The sequence below is a fragment of the Triturus cristatus genome, chromosome 3_1 (assembly GCF_964204655.1).
Source record: "Triturus cristatus chromosome 3_1, aTriCri1.1, whole genome shotgun sequence".
Taxonomy (NCBI): Eukaryota; Metazoa; Chordata; class Amphibia; order Caudata; family Salamandridae; genus Triturus; species Triturus cristatus.
This window is the reverse complement of record NC_140583.1, coordinates 340,891,628-340,910,773: the sequence shown is the minus strand read 5'-3', so window position 1 is coordinate 340,910,773 and position 19,146 is coordinate 340,891,628. Positions and strand designations below refer to the sequence as shown.

The 19,146-nt window shown below is 42.1% G+C and overlaps 1 protein-coding gene across 1 annotated transcript in view; it reads left to right on the top strand.

The window, feature by feature from the left end:
- THSD4 (thrombospondin type 1 domain containing 4) overlaps positions 1-19,146 on the top strand; it is a 2,089,562-nt gene that overhangs the window by 1,964,933 nt on the left and 105,483 nt on the right. The window contains exon 14 of the mRNA XM_085644058.1: positions 2,248-2,421. Within this exon, the coding sequence (XP_085500184.1) occupies positions 2,248-2,421 (174 nt within the window). The remainder of the gene's footprint in view (positions 1-2,247; positions 2,422-19,146) is intronic.

Sequence of the window (19,146 nt, the reverse complement as noted above, 5' to 3'; positions counted from 1 at the left end):
TCCTAGTTCTTTGAAGGCTAGAGTACGTCAATGGACCTTTTTGGGGCAAAAGGGTGTCTCTTAGTGAAATTGGAGCGGTGTGAGTCTATACACTCCCAGCAACCACTGAGTGGCATGGCTATGAAGGGTGTCATCTCCAGGTTGAACCCTCCAATCCCAATGAGGGGAAGTTCCATATCTGCTACACTGAGGCAGATACTTCCTGCAAGTCAGACATTCCACAGCCAGCAGAACAGCTTAGTGGATTAATCCAGCTGTTGCACAAGTAGGTGTGTTTGTGTGCACCTTCCCTCTCCTTCTCTCCTCAATTGTAATTTTGTTTGACATTATGTATTTCATGTCATGGGACCTCCACAGAGCACCAAAGCATTTCACAGAGAACATTGTTTGTTTTTTAGCAGAGACATCTTAAATATGAGATGTGTTGCAATAGAAACTTTTATGTGAGGGAGTTTATATTGAAATCACTTTACAAAAACAGACTGTTATAAGAGCATGGTAGTGCAATATTGCTAGACTATACAACAAACAGCTTTTTTATGTGTATGTTGTTTTTTTAATTGGGAAAGATGCTGAACAGGGTACCAGTAAATCTACGGCCTTAAAAGTAATACTACCAAAGGGCGCAGATTTACTTGTCTATCAAATTTGCATACATTTCCAGTAGCATGCCTGGAAAACTTTGCCAAATGAGGATTTCAAAGCCTGCTACTACGAATGTCATGTAACAGCTCTCCTGGCTTCCTATTCCCAGTGGGTGGAACTTTTCTTCACCATAGACTTACGCTCCAGCAGAATTAAGCTCACCGTGTAAACCCACAGTATTAAAAACTTGTTGTCCCCATTGAAAAAGTCATTCCTCTACTCTCCCACTAAATCTGGTTTAATGTTCTTCTTTCCATCAGTGAGCGGGAATCATTTCAGCCCTTGACTGGAGCAGATTTCCAACCATTTCTAGAGTTGGAAATGGTGGTATTAGAGTTTGGGAAGGCGCACAAACTTAAAGGATTCTCGGAATACCCACCTCACACTCCTTGTTGCGATTTACTACTTTGAATTTCGGCACTAGTAGTGGAGAAATCTGTAGTAGTAAGGCTGTCTACACCCACCGGTGCACCAGTGCAAGAGTCCACATTAGTGCATTGTATAAATGTGTTTTTAGTTTGCGCCAAAGCAGCAGCAGGGGAAACGAAGTGCTATTGATATCTGAGAACCATGGTCCGGGTGTATCAATATTAGGAATAGCAATTACCTAATTGTGTTTTTCTGCAAATCGCAATTCATTAATCATTTATCCTAATGTATGAAACTCATAGAGTTTCATTTAGTGATTCCTAGGGGGTGCAAATCGACCTACCTCATTAATATTAATGAGGTAGGTCGCAATTTACGACCCATTAGGAATAACTAAAATCACAGGGATGGTGGCCTGCTGGGGTCAGCAGACCACCATGTATGTGATTGATTTTAAATAAGGCAATCATTTATTTTAAAGGCGACCTATTTTCCTTGAAGAAAAATGGGTTGGAAATTAAAGGAAAAAGGAAAAGGTTTCTTTTCCTTTTTTAAGAGCAGACAGTGATCTGCTCTTAAAAAACATTTTACGAACATTCACAAACGGTAAGTGGACCCTTGGGGACCCTTTCCCATTTGTGAATGGGTTACTACCTACTTGAAGTAAGTGGTAAAATGTGAATGTTTAGCTACTGTATTTCGATTGCTAAACATTCTTACATACCATTGCAATTCGTTATTATGAAGGGACGCCCTAAATACCCCCCTTCTTAATACCATACGGGATGCATTCGCAATTCCAAACTGCGATTCAGTACCATGTTACTGAATCGCAATTTGGAAATGATACGTACCAAAATGCATTTTTCCGGTTGCAAATGGTCCTATTCTGCGAATCGGGCTGTTGGTGACCAGAAAAATGCTTGATGCATCCAGCCCCATATCTTTATGAACCAGCAATGTATACAGGTAGTGCCTACATATGTGACAAGACCTATATTTTATAAACACAATTTAACAGAACATTATTATAACCAACCGGCCGTGTACGTGGGTTGATGAATAGAATACATGTGTTAACTATTTTAAATAAATAATTAATGGTCAGATATAAATAGCATCCGCATACTTTGATTGGGAAGCTCGTGGTTTTGTGACACTAGCACCTTAGTAGCACTGAATCACGAATTAACTTCAGTTTTACGTTTACTCAAGCTTTGCTCCTCGTTTCAGTGCTCTGTGCCGTGTGGAGTGGGACAGAAGACACGTGACGTCAAGTGCATCAGTAATATCGGCGATATCGTTGACGACGAGGAATGCAACATGAAGTTGCGCCCTGAGGATATTGAAAATTGTGACATGGGAACTTGTGCAAAGAGCTGGTTCCTGACAGAGTGGAGTGATACGGTAAGAATCTCCCAAAGACGCACCAGTTGCAGTGTTTGATTACTGCTGCCCGTCTCTTTATAACATACTTTCTGCAATAATTGTACTGCTGCGCATGAATATTTAAATCAATCCACGGGCTAATGTTGCTTAGGTTTTCGCCAAGAGTGCAATAAACTTAAAAACTGTAACATGTTATATTAACAGACCACATTATCATGGCCAGTAATACATTTATTGATGAGGTGTCATGTGGCAAAATTAAATATTTAGTTGGTTGAGAACACAAAGTCTAATCTAGAGTAGCCCAGTTCGGTGTGAAACTGTTCCATCACATAAGGTCATCACTGCTCTAAGTATAATGAACAACATGTCCCACACCAGGTAGTACATTATTGGCTACAGAAGCAGTGTAATATGCTATATATAGGATAAAGTACCCCCTAGGGTTTAATATAAGGTTATTGCAAGTCACCGAGGAGTTCCGCTACCAATTAGGCACAAGGTCCTCGACTGAGTGCCTTTATAAGGCCACGAGCCTCTAAGATGACTTCTAAAATATTTATTCATGTAGATTAAGGTGCCATTTTATACTAGATAATGCACTGGCTTTTACTCATTTGAAATGATTCATTATGAATTTATGATTCATTGGTAAGGGTATCAGGTGACTCAATGTCAAAAAGGACGAAATAGTCCATTCTTCGGTTCTCCTTTCAGAAATCATAGTTTGCAGGTGAATTAGTTCAGTTGGCGTAACCCAGTACTCCAACTCTCAGACTGCATTAGGATGTTAAATGAATACCCAGAATAAGAGGCCAGTGTTCTTGGTGACACAGAGTCATCTGGTAAAATCAGTGACTGACTGAAGTTACTACAATTTATAAATGTTTTAGGGATTTACATGCACCGGGAAAAAATGTTATGAGTAGGTGCTTGTTATCCTTTCATTCCTGTTTCATACTTCTTCTCCCCTACCTTTTCTATGCAAGTTTCATCCATAACATCAAGACCTATTTATGTTTTGACATCAAGGGTGCACTGAAAAACGTGTGCGTGGGTCTTTTTTCTGACATCCGTTTTTCTCTGCTACCCCTCCATCCCACCACATGAGATACCTCTGTTTTTTCATCTGTCTGTGGCTGTCACTCCTTTGTTTATTTGTCCAGAAGTTCAGTGTGAAAGAGTGGGTTGCCTCTCTCACTTTTAAGATGAAGGAAGGGAGAGTTCGGGAAACAGGGCATTGGGACAACTGAGTGAAGCTATCATTTCTTAACTGTTAGAAGGAGTGTAGTGACATCCCTTGAGGCTTGGAATAAGGTATTATAAGTGCAGTGGCAGCAGGCGACCTTTAAATGTGTTGAAGTATAATCTTTGGCTCAAATTTCAGTGAGCGAGCCTGACCTTCTCAGAGGCTCATATTTGCTTGCACTTAGTCTTACTCTCTCGCTCAGTCACTCAGTCTCATTCAGTTATTCTCTTTCACACTTGTGCTAATTTTTACTTACTCCTACTCTTTTAGTCTCTCTGACTTATGCACTCTCACACATTCTCACTCTTACCCACACACCTTTCCTCACTAATTCAAGGAATAGGTGTGGCGTAGCAGCCAGGGCGGCCGACTCCGGAATACTGGGGCTCACGGTTCGATCGCCGGTGGCAGGTTAGCTCAGCAATATGTGACTGAGCAATAGCTTGTTTAATCTTCCTGATGGCCCCCAGCGCCTTGACACCCTCAGGGGTAATTGTTTGTGCTTTACAAATACCGGTATTTCATTTAATTTCATTTCAGTTCATTCTCACTTGGTCTCAGCCAGTCCCACTCATTCTGACATACTCAACATCACAGTGACTCGTTTATTCTCATTCAGTTTCTCTCCGTTTCTAGTCTCCCTCTGACATACTTTTTCTCACTGATTCACTTAGTCACATTAATTCTCACTCATTATGACTTGCTCTATCTCACTGTGACTCACTAAGCCTCACTCAGTCACAGTCTGTCTCACTTATTCTCAGTCTCACTCATTCTCACTCTGTATCAGCCTCACTGATCCACTCAGTCATACTCATTCCAATGTACACACTGCCGCCCTGACTCATGCACACTCACACAGTCTTACTCATCCCCAATCATTCTGACTTATTCAGTCTCACTCATTATCACTCAGTCACATTTTCTTATTATACCACGAGTGAATAATCGATTATTATTCACTCTTATTTTTATTAATATACCAATAGTAAATAAAATATTATTATTGACTCTAGATATAATAAAAACTCGCTAGAAAACAAGTAGAGCTTAGCCCTGGAGCCCATAAGGGAGAGGTGCCACTGTATAAGTTAATATGTGCTTAAAGGCTCATTCCATTGTCTAAAGACACGCAAAAGACACACAATTGATGGACGGAATGCAGAACAAATCAAAACATTCTCCCCCAGTCAAGAGATCTGGGTTAAATTCATCAATCTTTTGCCCACCATGCCACCCCAGTTTAGACCTGGTCATATGCAAATCAGTCTTGACCCTGTGCCTCATGGGAACAGTCCAGCCCGAACTGCCAAGCCAGGTCCTCCCTGGACCGGAAACAAGCATCCTAGGACCGGTTTCGGGGTTTCACCCCTCTTCAGCCAGGATAGCTTGAATCCAGTGGCACAGTGAGCCCGGGACCTACGTCTAGGCATACCCGGCACACTTAGGGCGAGAAAGCAAAAGACACACAATTGATGGACGGAATGCAGAACAAATCAAAACATTCTCCCCCAGTCAAGAGATCTGGATTAAATCTATCATTCTTTTGCTCACCATGGCACCCCAGTTTAGACCTGGCCATATGCAAATCAGTCTTGACCCTGTGCCTCATGGGAACAATCCAGCCCGAACTGCCAAGCCAGGTCCTCCCTGGACAGGAAACAAGCATCCTGGGACCGGTTTCGGGGTTTCACCCCTCTTCAGCCAGGATAGCTTGAATCCAGTGGCACAGTGAGCCCGGGACCTACGTCTAGGCATACCCTGTGCACTTAGGGCGAGAAAGCAAAAAGACACACAATTGATGGATGGAATGCAGAACAAATCAAAACATTCTCCCCCAGTCAAGAGATCTGGGTTAAATCCATCATTCTTTTGCTCACCATGCCACCCCAGTTTAGACCTGCCATATGCAAATCAGTCTTGACCCTGTGCCTCATGGGAACAGTCCAGCCCGAACTGCCAAGCCAGGTCCACACTGGACCGGAAACAAGCATCCTAGGACCAGTTTCAGGGTTTCACCCCTCTTCAGCCAGGATAGCTTGAATCCAGTGGCACAGTGAGCCCGGGACCTACGTCTAGGCATACCCGGCGCATTTAGGGCGAGAAAGCAAAAGACACACAATTGATGGACGGAACGCAGAACAAATCAAAACATTCTCCCCCAGTGAAGAGATCTGGGTTAAATCCATCATTCTTTTGCTCACCATGCGACCCCAGTTTATACCTGGCCGTATGCAAATCAGTCTTGACCCTGTGCCTCATGGGAACAGTCCAGCCTGAACTGCCAAGCCAGGTCCACCCTGGACCGGAAACAAGCATCCTGGGACCGGTTTCGGGGCTTCACCCCTCTTTAGCCAGAATAGCTTGAATCCAGTGGCACAGTGAGCCCGGGACCTACGTCTAGGCATACCCGGTGCACTTAGGGCGAGAAAGCAAAAGACACACAATTGATGGAAGGAATGCAGAACAAATCAAAACATTCTCCCCCAGTCAAGAGATCTGGGTTAAATCCATCATTCTTTTGCTCACCATGCCACCCCAGTTTAGACCTGGCCATATACAAATCAGTCTTGACCCTTTGCCTCATGGGAACAGTCCAGCCCGAACTGCCAAGACAAGTCCTCCCTGGCCCTGAAACAAGCATCCTAGGACCGGTTTCGGGGTTTCACCCCTCTTCAGCCAGGATAGCTTGTATCCAGTGGCACAGTGAGCCCGGGACCTATGTCTAGGCATACCCGGTGCACTTAGGGCGAGAAAGCAAAAGACACACAATTGATGGACGGAATGCAGAACACGTCATAAGAAATAAAAATGCAGGACCATTATTCTAGGGCTGGGCGGTAAACTCCGCTCTGCTGGAAGACTTTTCAGTGTTTTGCCAGTCCGCTTGGAGTTTGGCAAAAACTCCACCGGCGGGGCAGAGTTTATATGCGCATGCTCGCAGCTCACATGATACTGTGTCCAATAAGGGTTGACTGGTGTGTGGTCACCATGGAGACACGCTGGCTCTGCCTCTGGGATGCAAATAGCTGTTGGCTTCTTCCACCCTTTGCTCCGTGCATGCCCAGCTTCCTTCATGCTCCTCCTCATGGACGTGGCCTGGATGAAGCAGCACTGCAGTAGAGGAGTTGCAGATGCAGATTTTCTGGCCTTCTCGTGACTCGTAGAAAAGTTAGGGTTTTCATATTGTCCTCTTGCTTACATTTGTGTCTGCCACAGGCCCTTTGAATCCACCCATTAGCTGGCCTAGTTTTGACACTGAATATGCGTGTTCTCTATTTAAATCGTGGCTCTCTCCTTCTGTGGCTTAACTCTGTCTGTTAGAGGTCCATCACTTTGTTCATTTCCCGGCCTCCTTCTAAATCACAAATTATGTAAACCGTGGGGTCTCCAGTTGCACCTATTCTCTCTCAGTCTTACTTTTTAATTAAATATGTTTGTGTAAATTAAATGCTGCCTTGTGCACAGAAGACACTACTTGGTGCTAGTTTATAGGAAATAGTCCAATATGCATGTACCTTGCCCGTAAGTTGGGGGATGTAGGAGATTGGAAAGGACATCCTACTCTACGAAGAACCAAGCTAGGAGGAGTGTAGATCGTTTTTTCTGGGTGGGTGGAAAAGTGAAAAATTATGAAGTCTGCCAGAAGCTTTAAAAAAATATATATTCACCATAGTTTATGTAGTTTGTGCACACTGAGAAACCCCAGCCTCTCACTCTCTTTCAGAAATAATCTGTCTGTGCGAGGTCTAGCTACAGTATACTCGTTCCCGAGCCACACTGTTTCAAGATGTGGCTGTACAATCTGCAAAATAAGGAAAGAAAGACTCCTCTCCTCCCCTACGCCTCCCATGGACCCTTCCCCCACATTTTCCCTCCACCCAGACCCCTCAATAGCTGTTACAGCTATCTGACTCAACCAGGGTTAGATTTGCAAAAAAGAGAGAAAGTAGCTCTGTCCTAGATGCCTTCTACCGTATTTCTATTGCATTCAGCTTCGGTCTTAAATCAGGAGATATTATAAAATGTTCATTAAGAAGTATCCTTTGTGTGGGTAACGCAGTATGTGCCCCTGCCGTGTTTGTGTATCCGTTTATCGGCAAGTGCCATGCCGTGCACATGTCTTCGAGGTGCCTAATTTTGTTGCACAGAGATCTAGGGTGTGCTCTATTTGGCAGTGCTCAGATTTTAGAGGTGCACACGTCTTATGATGCACAGTTCACGCTGCACGTATCTTGGAGCAACACAGAGATTCTAGGTACACAAGGGTTAGCAGAGCTCGGGTAGCACAAATCTTGGATGTGAACATCTCTAAAACTGGAAAGATTCTGTAGGTGCGTGTCAGTGGGTGTGCAATTCACTGAGAGCAGCGCACAGCTCTGGGGGCCTGAGGCTGCTATGAGTACCGTGTGCCTGGCCGATGTGCCTTCACAAATCTTGATGACCCCCGTTCAGATCCTTCTGTGTCTTCAGGGTCACTTTGCAAAGAACACTCCTTAGTTCACTGGATCTCTGTGCTCCAGCTCAAGGACAGAGGCAAGGAGAGACCTCAGACCATTCGCTTATAGCTTCGAAACAAACAGATTCTGGACACTTATTTCTCAGAATCCCCCTCCCACCCAAAGTGAACCGGGTAGACTCAATTTAGGAAAGGGAGGTTTCACTGATTTCACTTTTTCGGATTTCATTGTTTCATCGCCATGTCTGTTTTTTCTTTATAAAGTGGGGCTTAATTGTCTGAATGTCTTTTCTTGCTGCATATGTCACGGTTTACAAGGTTGTATGTACACATGTTCCTCATTGCGTTCTTGGCATACTCCCTGATTACGGACTAGGACCGGATCTCCGAATGAACATGTATTTCTATGAAGTGTGGACGAATTGCTGTAGTGCTGTTTGTGCTGTGGAAATGATACTAACGTACTGTAGTTTATATTCCCGCATTCTAATAGCGCCAGCTTGCTGCTCTGATGTGCTTTCTTTAGCTTCTCTGGCCTTTTGTTCTGTAGGCATGTTTGGTGACTTCCACTTTTTTAGTATTACCAGAAATTACCAACCTTCTGCTCCACTTTCTTATCAGTTATATCTAAATACAAATGATTCTTTGCTGTTGACTCTGCTGAAAACGGCATTGCTTCATTTTACATAAGGAAGCATAGTGTTTTCAGGAACTACAGGGGTCTTACAGTGTGTCAGGACTAGGACTGGGTGGCATTCCACTGCAAGTGGAACTCTGTGGAATTTCACTGAGTTTTTAGACAACTCAACGGAATGCACTTCGCGATTTCCGCCCACCCCTACATCGTTCTTTTAGTTAGATGTTAACAAATTGTTCTTTCCTATAAATACTTTTTCCTACAAAACCAAACTCAGTTTGTTTCAGCCATTAAGAACCCTGTGTTGGGTGTTTTCCACCTAACCGCAATTCACTTGATAGTTGCTACTCTGTAACACTTTGAGAAGTTCCTCTTTAGGTAGCTCACTTTCCTTTGCAACTGCAAGGCCAATACTTGGAAACCAACTGTAGTCCACGACATTCAGAATTTCTTGAATCTGCCTTCTCCCGGTACGCCCACAGCTGAGCCTGATTTAAATTACCTAACAGTCTAACTTTGTATCTTCCAATAAATAAAAAGTTGTAGTTTCAATATGTTACAAAGTTACAGAACAAATGTTTCAACTTTATTCTTTGCTCACTTCATATCACCTTTGGTGTGTCTTTTACAGTGTTATATTACCTACTTTTGTACTGAGTGAGGCTTGCTGTTAACAATATGTTACTCCTCTGTGTACTCATACACTCAAAGGTGCTTTTGCCAGGAATATCTGCTATATTTTGAGTCAATGTATCAAGATACAGACACAAAATAACAACTGTGTGCTTTTTGCTAAAATTATTTCTCTGTAATGATTTCTTTCCTAGAGTAATATTAATTTCACGTTTACTAAATGGGGCTCCCTGTTTTTCAGTATGATGATTCAGTATGATACTTCTGTGTACTACAACATGTAGACATTATTCTGACTGGAATGTATGTAATATTTTATGTAAATGTCTGCAAATCAATATAAACATGTACATGTAAGCATGTAATACCTCACAGTATTGGCAGTTACCAAAGGACATTAATTGTTGATGGTAACATAAGACTAAGAAGGTGTTCTTTGCATAATAAATTGAGACAGCAGGGTATCCAACACGAGGATCTCCTCTGTAATTACTCTAGGGTCTTCTCTAATGTATGAATATTTTCTACCTCTCTTCTTTTTGGACATATTATCAAATGTGCCAAACCATTTTTAGAAATAAATTCAACATACAATCACATTGCTAATATAGGTAGGTGATTAGTAGTCATCATACAGGTGAAATGCCTCACTATATCTAACTTCTACTACAAGACCTTATCTGAGCATTTCCTTATTTAAATGAAAGAGAGGGTAAGTGCTTATTCATCTTTTACAACGTAATGCACTAAAAGATTCAGTTAATGCCCATTCTACATGAGTCATGTTTTCAGCCGCTTATACAACTCATAATTTGGAAATCCTTTTCTTCCCAAGCTTCTCCTTCAATCCTAAGCTGTGATGGAATGTGCATCTCTCATCCTCAACAGCTTTCAAAAATTCATTCATGAATACCTTCAACATTTTTCTTCATAGTAACCTACAAACACATGATAACTGCAGCATTCATGACACAGAATGTTACTGTGCTTGTAAAAATCCAATAACTGTTAATGCCCTCTCAAATCCAGGCTCATATGGTAATACGATAAAGGAAATCCTACTGGATGGTTTAAAAGTGAAGAGTGACCATGGTCTTTTATGCACGTTATGTTAAGTTTGCCAAACAAATCTCACAAAGGCCAGCCAAAGTACATCTTAAAGTATCCTTATCTTGCCTTTTGTAGCACAAACCAAAGTGAAGATTTGGATGCTCAAAGTGTTCTGTGTCAACCTAAATGAAGTTGTACATAGGCTAATTGACTTTGTGGAAAATGTACATTTGGTGCACAGCCCAGGGTTGTGGCAGCCAGATCTGGTGGAATGTCTCATTAAAAGAAGATTGCTCACATAGCTTTGATCCACATCACGAGTTCTGACCTGGCGAATAACTAGCACTGGGGAAGATAAGATAAATGCAGACAGAGAAAAATACGATCTCTACTTTATTGTCTCTGTATGCCAACAGTCATGCATGGGAGGGACACTGCTGTTTAGAATTAAACTTTTACCAAAAAATAAGTTTTAAAAATTAATTTGTACCCATGTTGTATGATTGACTTTATAAAGCCCTTCCAGCCAAATGAATTTCTGTGTAAGTTGCTCACTGGAACTAATTTACAACATATTTTTACCATACGAAATGTGTTTATTAGTTGCGCAGGATGTGAGTCCTTCACAAGTTAAAAGTACACATCTTTCTCTTTACTGGGAGCCAAAGACCTCACTGTATCTCTTGACTCTCTCAGGGTAACAAAGCAGAACAGTTCAAGGCCTGCTCAAGGGCATTGTTGTGGGCTAGTAATACCAACTCACTGGTTTACGAGAACAACACTCAATGAATTATTACCCAGCTAGTGCTTTTTCTTATGAAAAGAAAAACTAATTTTATTACATGCATACCCCTGAATATAATGCATTAGAGTATAAATATGGACAATCAGGTAGATGAAAATACCTTTGGGGACACCCTAATAATACTTTACACTACTAGTGTGTCCTGAACCTTCTAACCACAATGCCCACACCTACACTCAATGCGATATTAAAATATAAGGCAGTGTCAATATCAAATAAGGGAGACCTGCGGGCTTTGTTAGAGTGTCATTATATTAGTAAAATCAGCAACATGCTATACTTCACCATTGCAGCACCACTGAAACAAACCAATAAGGATAGTACCAATATTCGATACAGATTTTAACCACGATTGAAGACAATTGGGATAGTACCAACATTCAGTAGCATTAATTGTACTGTGAACCTTGCTTAGCTAACCATCAATATTGTCAATAAATAATTACAGAAATGCAACAAAACTGATCTTCGGAAAGAACACCTCTGCATGGGACCACCGCTGGTGGCCTGCAAAACTTGGAACCACACTGACTGACCATGCACGCAACCACGGATCATCCTCAACAGCCAACTTACTACGAAACGACAAATCAACACAGTCTCCACCTCATGCTTCCATGATTAGCATGCTCCATAGAATCTTCAGATGGTTCCCAACCAACACCAGAAAGACCGTCACTCATGCCCTCATCAGCAGGCTCCTCGACTACGGAAATGCCCTCTATGCAGGCATCTCCACCCAGCTCCTCAGAAGACTCCAGACCATACAGAACACTGATGCCAGACTCATTCTGGACCTCCCAAATGAAACCACATTGCCCCCCACTTGAGAGACCTCCACTGGCTCCCCTTCCAGAAGAGATGCTGGTTTATGATCCTCGTGCACACCTACAAAGCCCTCCACAACCTTGTGACCCACCTACATCAACCATCAACTGAACTTCCACCAAACCTCCAGACACCTGTGCTCAGCTTCACTCTGCCTTGCACACACATCTGTCTCAGCCGCAGCGGTGGCCACTCCTTCACCTACATCACTTCAAAGACCTGGAACGGCCTGTTCCTCTAGCTTCATACAGTCTCCTCATTGGCAGATTTCAGAAAGAGGCTCTAGACCTGGCTCTTTGACAGAGACACAGTGCCCATATGCCCATGGGGTGACAGTGTTGTGCTTTGCAAATACTGTTAGATTGATTGATTGATTGAGTGAGTGAAAATAGCGTCCCCCAGAGCTTTCTTTCTACTTTTACTATGCTGCTTTTGTGGCTTTAGGACCAACCAACAGGGGGCCCCCACACTTCAGAGATTATGAACAGAAATATCCAGCTCCAGGAGTACTTGAAACAATAAAAAGTCTCTGGGTAACGTTGTGGAGAAAGCACTCTGTGGGGCTACAGCTCTACCCTGCAGCCCATAAACATCCACTGAAATGTTGGTGGTGCCCCCGAACTTTCTTAGGACTCCACAAACAGGCCAATAAGAACTTTTCGGTGCCATAATGGGATTATGCGGGCAGGTGGTTCTAAAACAGACCTCGAGTAAACACACAGACATCTAAGGAGGACCAAGGGTCAAAGCAAGGATGAACCATGATCAGCAGGTCAATGAGATCTTTAATATTTGTACTCCATGCATCAGAAGGAGCATAAATCAACATATGGTACAAGAATGTTTACAGTGTCCAGCCACATAGCCCACAGCTGTGTATACACTTAGCTTGAGTTTGCAGTGACAAAGAAAGTTGTAGACAAAAGTTCCAGACACTTGAAGGGACTCTTTGGAAGTCACAGTATAAGCAAAATCATTGCAAAATCATTGAATCAGATTGAAGCCTTCTTGCGAATGGTTTTCCTTTTGTGGGAGATCTGTTGTGCCTAGAGAATGATGCCTGAAGGGTAAGCCATATCTCAACTGGTATTATTTACAAGACTGGTAGATAAGCATGCACAAAATATTGCAAGAAAAGAAGGTAGGGGGACTCATTGTTTGGTCAAATGTGCCAAAGGCATCATGTATAGAATGAATGCAAGAGAGAACATGAACTTAAAGGTATGAATACATTGAGAACAGTTGTAGCAGCACTTTAAGCAATAAATACGTAAATAACCTGACACACCTTGCTCATGACACTCTAGGTGGACGGCGCAGGTGACAAGTGAAACAGCAATAAACGGCACAAGGTGAGGATGTGACAATTGATACACAGTGCTTGTGGTTCATAGGTATTTAATTACATACATTTGTACAGAGTTAGGCATTTTAGTGAACCAGAGTATAAGGCGCCACAAGTTGTGCTGGGATGTCGATGACGTTTCGATCCATGTAGATTAGGGTCATCATCAGGACCAGGTTACCGAATGAAGGGTGCTGTACAAGAGAGGAGGTGTGGAGAAATTAGGCCAAGTAATGATGTGGGTGGGAAACAGAAGTAAGGGAGGCGGTAAATGAAGACCTGTATGAGACAAGATCGTATTACCATGTCTCGCCTAGATCCCACCTTTGGACACCACCAAAACACCCCTTTCCTCCCCTGCCCCCTCCGCCTCCATGCACATGCGGTGCTATCCCTCTCTAGTAACATCTAATTTCAGCTGCCATGCCCCCAGCTCACTTGCTGACCTGTTTCAAGCCTATCGCACCCGACGGCACCCTGAGGATCGGGGCTCAGACACAGGTTTCCCACCAGGATTCTACCTGCGCCCAGGCCCCCTCTGCTTTTCCAGCACTCCGGTGAGTCCCAAACAGCGGTGGGCCCTTCGCTGTTGCAACTTCCCATTGCACTTGTTCCCTCCATGGGCCTGTCTCCCTAACTCTGGTCCCCTTTCCTTTCAGCCTCTGCCTCACCCGGATGATACACGGAATTGGGTAAGCCTACCACCCCACTGCCTTGCCGCATTGTCTCTTTTGCGCTTGCTTTTATCTACTTACCGGGAGCCTTCTGTTCCAGGGACAGCCTCTAAGTGTTCACTCCTCCATCGAGACCCTGTGGGGCTCCACCATTACTTTGTATTTACCCCATCCCGTGAACATATTTCACTCCCTGCCTCACTGTATTCCACGGTAAGTGCCTGCCATTGTACAAACTCATGCGCCTGTGTCTCCTCCAACCTCCCTTCCAACCCGCCGTTTCTTCTTCCCACAGCACATTGCCTCGCGCATTTGGCGGCATCTTCGGTGTGCTCAAGCCTTGCTGTCCCACCGGCACTTCCTTTTCCTTCATTACTTCATCTAACGGTGCCAAGGTATTAATTTACTGCCTCCCTCACTTCTTTTTCCCGCCCACATCATTACATGGCCTCATTTCTCCTTGCCTCCTCTCTTGTATAACACCCTTCATTCAGTAACCTGGTCCTGATGATGATCCTAATCTACATGGATCGAAATGCCGTCGACATCCCAGCACAGTACAAGGACCGCGTTGTTAGTATGCGATACCTTTACATTGCAAGTCATTAGATGGACTTGCTGTAGGGAGCGCACTAAACTAAGGAATAGTATAATTTACTATTCCAACACCTCCCCTCCTGTTGCACACGCCGGAGTTGGAATATTAAATTATACTATTCTTAAGTCCAGCGCGCCCCCTACAGCAAGTCGATCTAATGACTTGCGATGTAAAGGTATTGAGTTCTAACTAAGCGGTCGTTGTAACGACCGCGTTGTAATAGAACGCGATGTAATATCATGCGTAGTAACATGCTAAATTCTCCCAGCGCATTTACCTGTGAACCACAAGTACTGTGTATCAATTGTCACATTCTCACCTTGCGCTATTTATCGCTGTTTCACTTGTCACCTGCGCCGTCCACCTAGAGTGTCACGAGCACTTGTGTGCACAAAGTTCGTCGGTTCAATTACGTATTTATTTCTTACAGTGCTGGTACAACTGTTCCCAATTTGTTTGTACCTTCAAGTTCATGTTCTCTCTTGCATTCATTCAATACATGATGTCTTTGGCACCTTTAACCAAACTATAAGTCTCCCTACCTTCCTTTCTTGCAATGTTTTGTGCATGCTTATCTACCAGTCTTGTAAATAATACCAGTTGAGTTATTGTTGTTCGTATACACTACTTCACCCAGATCTCAACTAGGTCTATGGGTTTACTCCTGTTGCTTATATGTGAAGGGTAAGCCAAACATGTCTCAATGGTTTAAATCTTTTTTTATGAGGGTCCATACTAGATAGTGTTTGTTGTCTGAAGTTTTGTCTGAGCATGTCAACACTTTTCTTCAGACCTGCAACAATCTGTCTTTCCTAAACAGGTGCAGGTGCAACTTGTTCCTCAATGACTATATATATTTTTTATAGTTTTAGGAAGCAGTGCTTACTGGTCGTGATACGGAATATCACTAATAACAATCACACAGTTGAAGTTATCTGGACTTTACCTGTACAGAATATAGGTACAAGTAGGCCGCCATGGTTGCCTTGGGCAAAATAACTCTCCAGTTATTCCCAAATTAGAATTTCCAATAAAAAATGTGAACAGTACAGAAAGTGAAATAGGTGTCTATTTTCAGGAAAATGGTTTTTACAGAGTTTTGAAATAAAGTTGATGTATTACCTAAATAAAAATATTTACCACTTTGAGATGTCCTGCACAATGCGAAAACATCATGTAAAGCCTGAAATTGACAAGAGAGGTACATTTTCCTCACAAATACCTAAATGCTATCTATATTTGGCAAATATACATTGCCAGTGTTTCTGCTTGTCTAACACTGTCAGACTCATTATCCATGTAACCAATAAAGTAATAGTTTAGTACCTCCTAATAACCAATCTTTTCCAATACCTTTTACCCAAATATTCTGTTTTTGTCATCTCTAGAATGGCATCTTGTTGTATTGATGGCTTCAGACAGGCAGCAGTTTGAATGTAGTCCTTATTCTGATAAGAGACCAGAGGCGATAAGAAGACCGTCTCCCTCACCAGCCAACAACCAACTCTGCCCTTCAGAATCTGATTACCTTAATGGCATAAGTGCACAATCCTCTAATGCCATCAAGTTCCTCCCAGGCCTTACAATCCCCTTTCTTCCTTATTTTCCACAAATTGCAAACAATAGAAATGGCCAAACATCGTGGGAACGAGAAACTTATGATAAATGTAAAGGAAATTAAAAGGACTAAATCAGCTTCACCTGAGTGAAAACTGTTAACTATAAACATTAAAAAAATTAAAATATGAGAGTGATGAAAAATGTACATATAATAAAATGCCTAATGAGATCTTGAAGTAAATCAAAGGGTCAATCCACAGAGCTGTATTGACTAAAATTGTACTCTCTCCTCTTCATAACATGCAGCCATTCAACCTGACGGGAGCCCATCTCACTCAATGTACCTGCACTTCTCTTCCTTCTCAATTTCTACCACCTGGAACTCCACATGTCTTTCAAGAACAGGGGTCTCTAACCTTTTCTGTGATAAGAACTTCTTACGTTGAATGAAAATCATCCTGAGCTACAAAAATTTGTGTTGTAATAGTGACTGCATCCGACATGATTACGTTAGTGGCCACCATAAGAAGGATACAAGCACTGATCACCTCAGTTCATCTGACAATTTTTACCAACAGCAATGTGAAAAAGGCTTTGTCAATGTGGAATACCTCAACGTGAGTTAAACATAACAGCTATAGCTGCAATGCTCCTGGAACTAAGGCCCTAATAATCAATAAAAAATGTCCCTAGTGTTGCATGATTTATCATTCAAATATCAGCTTCAAATATATTTTGGAAATTCAACCACTTTTCTCCTAACATTAGGTTATGAGTTCTTAAGATACATACATTTTTGTCTTATATACACACTGTTCATTTTTGGTATATATATATCAATTCAACCGATCAAAAACTTCTAACTTAGCTGAGCTGCACATAAGGAAAGCTACTTGTAGCTTACGAGCTACTCACTGGAGAAGCCTGCTCCGGACCAGTCGCCTGCACACATTCTGACACTACCACCAGTCTATTTTACTTCACCCATTTGCAATCAATTTAGATCTCTGAATCACTCATCAACATCAATCCACTACACTGTCCTGTCGCCTTCTGGACATATGGTTGCATTGTTCCCATGTTTCTCATACAGTTCTACTCTCCTTCTATTCCACTTTTGACCGTTAGTCAGTTTGAGATAATTTCTACTCACTGACTTGATACGGTCCTCTGAACTTGTACATTCCTGCACTCAATCTCCGAACCTTAACCTTGACCCAATCCCCAACTTCCACCCGCTTCCTCTCACGCTGTTTACTCTTGAGCACTGCACACCTGCTTCTATCACTCATGCCACTCCTTAACCACCCTGAAACCAACTTAGTTTGTACTTCTCTTCCTCTAATCATGCTAAAAGGCATGTATCCAGTGTACCCATTGTCACAAGTACGCTGTGCCCAAACCATACCAATAATGGTTTTCTTTACGTCCCAAGTTACTCTTGACTGCCATTTCAGTCAGACCTTTCACCAAACGATTTGCCCTTCTACAATATCATTTCTTAGGAGATTAAACAGCAAAGTTCTAGAGTGTTGGATACCACACTTTCTCAGGAATCTCGTCATTGTCAGTAACCAGTACTGTGGACGTACCTTCCCTCCCAAAGGTACACCTTAAAACCTTGATGGTTTTGACTCTGGTGATACCACTTAAAAACTCTACTTCAGTCCATCTTGTGGCCATATCCACCGACACCATGACATTCCTCATGATATTTGGGAGACAGTTTAATGGTCCTATAAAATGTTGACATAGTTTATACCACGGCAACCCTGGAACTTGTATATGCTGTGTCATACTTTCTCAAACTTTGAATCTTTTTTCACCTTCTTTACATATGACCACCTACATACTCACTCAATAAATTCTTCAAACATTTATGGCCACCAGAAATTCTCATTGACATGCTTAATTGGTAGAGACTGATACAAATGCCCCTCATGGGCAAGTTCTTACACTCTCCTCCTCAAGATATCAGATGGAATGAAGTGTTCTCTCATCAATAAACAATCTCCTTTGACTGATAACTTACTCTATATTGTGGCAAGGAAGAGTTGGTGTATCCAGTAAAGTCAATAAATATTGATATGCGTGAAGATCAGCTTAGGTTACAACACCATTTTAGAACATCTTCCCCTACTTATTTGGAGATTTGTCTGCTGATTCAACAATCCAAGTAGTTTATTTCTTTCGTTTTTACACCACTCATTACTGTATATGCATTTGTCACTCCACTGAGACTCTTTTAAAGGAAGGGTATCATTTTTGTTGTTGTTTTGATTTGTAAGGCATGAACTGAGGATGCACAAAAACAAGCCCCCAGACTGTAATTCAGAGATATAGCATGAATAATAATTTGAACACACTGACAACATTTGGCTTTAAGTGAAGTGTTTGTTGATCTCATTTCACTGTAATAAAAGGAAAACTAAGGTCAAAGTTTGAGTTTCTATTATCAAATATGTTGTTCAAGCTTTTCTGCGGATGTTTCTGAATGTCTGTTTTGGGATTTGGTAAGTGAATTATGCTGGTGATAACAAACACGATAAATATGTTGCTAATATCACCTCTTTGGGTCAATGAGGCTTGTGTGCATACTCTCTTTCTCTTGGATATAATGTTATCTAGCACTGTAAAAGTGAGTCAATATGTCTATTTGAATTGCGAAATGTATGAAATCCCCAGTCCATGTAATAAAGTATGTAAATACTCCCTATCTTTCTGCCACTTCTAAATTGATGGCTGTGTTCCACCCACACAGGAGATTCTGTTGAAAAGAAAATATGATACTATGTGAACTAAAACTGGAGTAGATTCTGTTTTCAGTTATTAAAGATCATATATAATCACCAACCATTGCGAGTAAATTCTGGCTTCCCAGTTTTGGCTCACTCGAATTCAATGT